The 6,735-nt window shown below is 42.5% G+C and overlaps 1 protein-coding gene across 1 annotated transcript in view; it reads left to right on the top strand.

The window, feature by feature from the left end:
• Positions 1-757: 757 nt before the first annotated feature.
• LOC137916190 (extracellular matrix organizing protein FRAS1-like) overlaps positions 758-6,735 on the top strand; it is a gene marked incomplete at both ends in the record, with an annotated part of 63,570 nt that continues 57,592 nt past the window's right edge. Inside the window, 4 exons of the mRNA XM_068759269.1 lie at positions 758-865; positions 3,245-3,334; positions 4,648-4,807; positions 6,401-6,534. Coding sequence (XP_068615370.1) covers positions 758-865; positions 3,245-3,334; positions 4,648-4,807; positions 6,401-6,534 — 492 coding nt within the window. The remainder of the gene's footprint in view (positions 866-3,244; positions 3,335-4,647; positions 4,808-6,400; positions 6,535-6,735) is intronic.

Here is a 6,735-nt window from a genome sequence, read left to right as displayed (position 1 = left end):
CATTTTCAGCTCAGTGTTATGAGTTATTGGCAAATAACAGACATGCAATAGGGTGCAGATTAAGTGACTGAAGTGGTCTCAAGCCCTTCTGCCTCTGTGCTCTGTCATCGTGCAGTTGGCCGTGGTGCTCAAGGCTTTTAATCAACCCTTAAATGGTTTCCCTTCGTATGCGGCAGGAATTCTTTTGTGTTTTACAGCCTTAACAATCGAGGATGATACGAGCCCGGCATGGGAGATGAATTTCTTATGGCGTAAACTGGAACATTAAAGCCTCACTCAGACGTTATGGACCCCAGAGAGACCATAGAAACTTGCAGAAAGCATGGAAACAGTTCTGATGCTCCTTTATGTGACTTTAATTTATATTACCTCTAATATTACCAGTTATGCCTTAATCTATTTCATAGTCCTGTTCTATATCTGCCATGTAAGATTTCTGAAGGACAAAGTTCAATTTGGAAAAGCTAAGCAGTCGAAGCAAAAGATGTTTTGCAAATGGAAATGCTGATTGCTCATTATATATCTGCAACTCTCAAGGCAACTATTGTTTCAGCACTTGAATGTACAAATGCAGCATTTCAACCCAAATAAGACATTTTATTGTATTCATATGCCCATACATATATTTAGCTATCATCATAACTATGACAAGTGGGTGTGTGTAAGTTGTGATAACTGGCCTTATTATAATTGGCAGACATATATCAAGCTGTGCGTTGTTCGTGTTTCATATCTGTTTACTGCTTTGTGCTGACAGAACGACACTTCATGGAGGCCACAGTCCTGCCAGGAGTGTACCTGCTACAGCGACGTGGCCATCTGCAGCCCCACCCACTGCCCCAACCCACAGTGTGACTTCCAGAAGGTGAGACATTTGACAACTTACAGAGAATGTTTTTTTTATTTTTTTATGTTGGGATATGATGTGGATAGTTCTTACAGAGAGAAGTCCTTAGTAAGACCTTAGTAAGGGTTTGTTTGTGTCACTCACTCTTGAGCATCTTCTTCTTCCTCTTTCGCCTTGTCCCGTCAGGGGTCGCCGCAGCAAATCAACCTTCTAGAATCCGGATTGTTGTTTATTAATACCACCAATAATAGCTATAGTAACCTAATACCACATGTGGTGTTGAATATACATGGTCCCCTTTTAATTTCTCTTTCTTGCCCAACTTCACCTTGAAATTCAGATCCTCTTTAAAGGATTTAATTAATCACTCATCTTTGTGAGTAATGAAAAACCATTGTGCAGGGAAGTCTGCTGATTGCACCATACGATGACAAGAACTCCCAGACTCGCACTTCCAGCCTACCTTCTTAGCTCATTTGATTTCACGGGGAGTAGAACATGTTCCCTGAGCTCTTTTTTTACTTCATTCTTTTTTGGCTCCTTCTCCCTGTGCGTCTTCTTGATGTCCTCAAATACAATCCAAACCTGCAGCTAAGACAACAATCGATGTCTAATGAATTCCACTCTGGTGGCTAGCTACCCAAGGCTAATTAAAAATGAGTGCTCACCAAGATGTGTGTGTGTGTGTACCCCTCTAATTAGATAGCTCTTATAATGTGACACCAATGCAGTGCTATGGTGCCAAGGTTTTTAATCCTCTGCCTCTCTCTGACTGTAGGGCTTTCCTTTGAAACCCAATGCCGTGAGCTACAAGCTTCAGTGTCTTATAGCTGTCATGATCTGTACTGTACCCATAACATATCTGAAAATGGACAAATCAAACTTTGGTTGTTATTGTTTAATTGCTGTATGGCATAAAAGCAGCCGATCTTCCTATCAGAGATGTCAGAACCTGCATATATCAAATATATATTCTTTCAGAAGCAGATTTTTTCAATTTTATTCATGAGCTAATTGGCACATGGTAACAGCTCAGATTGAGATTTATTTTCCTTTTCATGAATTGTTAAAATTAAACTCCAAAAATGTCACAAAAATGTTGGCTCATTATTCAGTCCTACATTATTGCCATTCCATTCTTCCATACATTCAGCTTGACAGTTAAATTTCTCAATTCTTACCAACGCTATAATTACAGCACATATATAGCTTTAATACCTATTTATATGCTATCACCGAGATGACAAAGTGCTGTGTCAGAAATAGCATCGGCATGAATAACTTATCTTTTATTGTCTGGCAATAGAAAACCTTCGGAATATAGGAATGCAGCGCTCCAGTGGTAAATGAACTACTTAAGAATAAAGTTGCTGCTGGGAGAGATGGATTTGTCCGATGCTGTCAGAAATCAGTCAGTTGAATTCATTCTACTTTACTTTGATATTAAAATGTTATGTGTTTACATGATTCATGATTCGAGAACAACGTGAGGCCTCTGGGTGTTCATGACAAACTAACTGCTAATCTCAATTCCCCCCCATCTACTGCTGCTTATCCATTCATTTATTGCTTTACTGCCTGTTCACTTGTGATTTGTCTTCTGCTGCTGATTTGTTGCACTTCCAGTCAGGTTCTCTTCTGAAGCTCTTTTGGGATCGTTTTTTTCTCAAATTATACAAATTGTGTTTTTCCACTGCTTCTGTTCCCGTTCCATTTCTTTTTTAGTCATGAAGAAACAGCACATTAGCAGTTTCCTAGCTTTTACTCGTCTCCGATCTGGTTCCTAGTAGACGTTCGGCCCCAGCTGAGGGGCTGCATGTGGAATCATTGTAATGTGTATTTTAATGCACGCATCATACATTAGATCCCTATGTTTTCATTATTATTTTTGTCCGGTTGTGCCATGTGTTTCACCTGGATAGACTAATTGATTTGTATTCATGCTGGTTGGATGATTTGTGTCCTCTGTGTTGCCTTTCATTCTAACCAGTTCTGAAGGAAATCATAGATAGCTCAAATATAATTATTGCAGTTCTGAATATCCTTTCCGTGAGTTATAATTGTGTTCCAATTATATGACGTTACTTTCCTGCAATGTTAAGCCAACAAATTAATACTTGAATGCATTCATAATAATGACATGAAAATTGTATGAAATGTCATTTCCGATATCAATAATGTATGAAAATGTAGATGTCTGCAATGAACAGTTATTTATTGACGTAATCAAATACATTTGGTTTATAATAAGTTCTACCAGTATAATTTCTACTAGTCATTCTATTTCCATTGAATCCCACCTGATCTGATGTGGATTAAAAGGTTTTTGTTATGTGCGTGTTCACGCAGTTCTCCCACAGCTTCTGTGAATATTCATGATTACGTCTTTCTTCAAAGGGTGACCGTTTGAGGATTCCCGCTAACAAGTGCTGCCCGGAATGTGTCTCCTCCCAGGGCGCCTGCAAGCATGAAGGATCCATTCATGGAGTAAGTGACTTACCACCCCTAAAGTGTTTGATTGCAATTCTATAATACAACACACAAAACAGAGGAAGCCCTCCTACAATATATCACCTGCCAGTCCAACTTGATGGAGGACAGCTCATTGTCTTGCAGCATTTTATTTCCTGAGGCTCTCACCAATGACCAAAATCCAATCTCAGGTTTACTCATATCTTGTCTTTGGAGCTGGAAAGCCCATCCTCTCTCTGATCCAAAGACAGACAGGAAAGAGTGTTGAGAGAAGATCTGTCCACTGCAGTGGGGATCTGGCTTTACATGTCATACCAGGACAGCTCCACTCAAACAAGAACCAGCTCGGAGGTTCCACTGGCTTTCAGTCCACTGGTGAAACGGCTCCTTCTTGACTGCATCTTCACCTCTGCTCCTTTGCCAGAAGGACGCGTTTCCCCACATCACAATGGATGATGTACGGCTAGTTGTCCGTTTAGCCTATTTAACCAATGCTTTTAGGAATACTTGCGATATTAAGGATTTTAATTCTACCAGTAGCTGACTATTTTGTATCTGAAAGTATTTCAGATTATGAGTTTCACCTTTTTGCCTCTGGATATTCAGAACACAGACAGAGTCAGCACCCTGGAGAGTCATCATTTGGCAAAAATCTGACAGACGCCTATTTTCAATATTTAATACAAAAAGCATCAAATACTTGCTTGTTGTTTCCCATAGAAATCAAGAACACATCTCCATTAAAAATCCATTTAATGACACATTTTAACTCGACGGGCCAAAGAAGGTGTTGCTGCAGGTTTCCCAGCCGGATGCCTCAGAAAGCGAGTGAAGCCGGCTGCTCGCCTCTGTCCGTCCGACTGTAGGCAACGCTGATATCTCATTTAGAGTCAAAGAACCACACTGAGTTCATTCATCCACAGGCCGATGTATAAGAGATGGGTATGGAACTCTATTTAACACCCAGATGGTTGCGTAACTATGGGTTCCGCTAATCTAGTTCTGTCATCTCGTCACACTCACTGCGTGCCTCCAATGGGCGTTGCAGTGAACCCCAGACCTGCTGAAACAACTTAATGTACTAAATTCAGCATATCAGTAATCGTGTTTGAAGTTAATGTAATTTGATGGTAATATGAACTTACTACAACTCATTTTATTACCGCCCCCCCCCCCCCCCCATTCCCATTCTGTTCTGTGATTTGAGATTGTAAATTCCACAGAGAGCAGAACAGCTTTTTCCATCCTCCAGCCTTTTTTTCTTATTCCTTTATTTCCCAGTGGTTAGTGTGTCTGTATGTAATTGTCTGTTTGTCCGGTTCCCACAGCACGGCAGCCAGTGGAGTCCCTCGCCCTGCACCGTGTGTGTTTGCTCCAGAGGGGATGCGTCCTGCGATGCCCGCCCCTGCCCGTCTCTCACCTGTCCTGCAGACCAGCAGCCGTTCACCTCACCTGGAGAGTGTTGCCCCAAGTGTGGCCGCGGTGGAGGTGAGGTCATTCCATTTTTCTCTGTTGATGGTGATCTTACTTTCTACTTGTGTGTTGATGCCAACTGAAGAAGAGCACACCGGTGAAGGAAAAAGAAAATGCCACAATGTAGTTTCGTGCAAAATGCATAAGCACATCTATAATTCAGCGCAACTCAATTTATTAGCACACCCAGACATGGTTATACCACATATAACCCAATGCAGTAAGCGTTGTCACATTGAGCACCCACAGGTGTGGTCAGGTGATGCAATGATTCTATGAGATACGATATGCTGTTTTATCCACCTGCATCATACCCTGGCCTACTTGATTGACCTGCACACGCAGCAGCCCCCCCTCTTCCTCTAATAAATATTGATGCACTTGCTCGCATGCAGTCGAATGGAATAGTTAGAAGGTGGTGACAGAGAATCCATGACCAATTATCCCTCAGCGAAGAAGGGTGCCGCTTTGGAGCAACTGACCCTCAAAGGGAATGACACTCTGGACGCAGAACTCGCGTGTATCGATTAAGAGTTTAAATACAACCATTATACACCTCATGTCTTACGTGACACTCGTATTGTGTTGTTGACCTAGCAAAGGGTCCTTGGAAATACAGGGGCTCGTCGACGTACGGCCACAATTGGTTCCGAGGGTTTTGTCGTATGCCGACTTGGTCATAAGTCGGCCCATGTTAAAATACCGTAAGTATATTATGCTGCACCGTGATTCTGTGAACGAGGAGTAGACAGAGACAATTTTCTATCAGGAGACATCGGGGAGTGAGACCGCAAAACTGTATACACTCGCTCGATTTCCGGTATGTCGTAAAAAACACCTTGTAATCAGACACACAAAAACCAGACCTGTGCGGCATGAAGTCGGACGACGACTGTACTAAACGCCACTTACCATAGACTTTAGACCGGCCACAGCCACAGCCATGAACACCTCACATTAGCTCACTTCCTCTTTTTTTCCGTAAATTGGAGCTTCTGCTCTCTTCAAGTCTTTAAAGTGTTTGGTTAGTTCTTTTATCCAACTGACAGAGATTGATGCTCCTAAAGCACTGGTGCAGCAAGAGACCGAATGATTTCAAATCACCGACACAAGAGAAACCGACTTCTTAAATAAATAACAGTAATTCTGTTCAATGAATCATTCTTTCTCTGGAGACAAACCCCATTATGCATGCTGTTTTGCCTTGCGGAGATTAATTCACTTCCCTTAACATCCCAGATTCAGCAGCATTGTCACATTTATTATTTAGCAGTTCCTGGTGTGAGATCGCTCAGGTGCTCGTGTCCCACGGGTCGCGGTGTGTGGCGTCTTGTATCAGAGCCGATGTTGTCATTGCAAACCCTGAGCTTTTAGAGTGCACAGAACAGAAAGGGCAGAGCTGGAAAGTTAATCATGACATAATGATGTCTTGGAGCTGGTATGATTCATCCCAGTGGTGAGCGGCTAATTAGTTACTGAGTATCAGCCCCACCCCCCCATTGTAATTCAATGATCGCGAGTGCAAATAATGCTTGAATAGTCAGCTCATTACCTGGCACCCCTTTTCCCAGGTTTCTCATTTTGTGTTAAACTACGTGTGTGTTTCAGAGTCTTGCTCCTGGCAGGGGAGCGTGTTCAGAGACGGCGAAGAGTGGAAACCCAGCCACTGTTCCAGATGCGTCTGCAGCAACGGGGAAGTCCAGTGTTCCGTTGCAGAGTGCCAGCAAGTCTCCTGCAAACCAGTGAGTCCCTGGAAATACAGAAGTGTTGTCGAGCCCCTGTATTTCCATTTTTGCTACGGTCACACTGACAGCAGCGGTGCTTCTGTTTCTGGTCCTCTCTGTGTCCTTTGTTCCGATTCAGAAGGCCTAACCAATTATCAGGCGGTTCCTTCAATGGCCAAAAGGCCTTTTATGCATGAAGCACCAGTCTGACACACTTTC

The sequence above is a fragment of the Brachionichthys hirsutus genome, unplaced genomic scaffold, assembly GCF_040956055.1.
Source record: "Brachionichthys hirsutus isolate HB-005 unplaced genomic scaffold, CSIRO-AGI_Bhir_v1 contig_1332, whole genome shotgun sequence".
NCBI lineage: Eukaryota > Metazoa > Chordata > Actinopteri > Lophiiformes > Brachionichthyidae > Brachionichthys > Brachionichthys hirsutus.
This window is presented reverse-complemented; position numbering and strand designations above follow the sequence as displayed.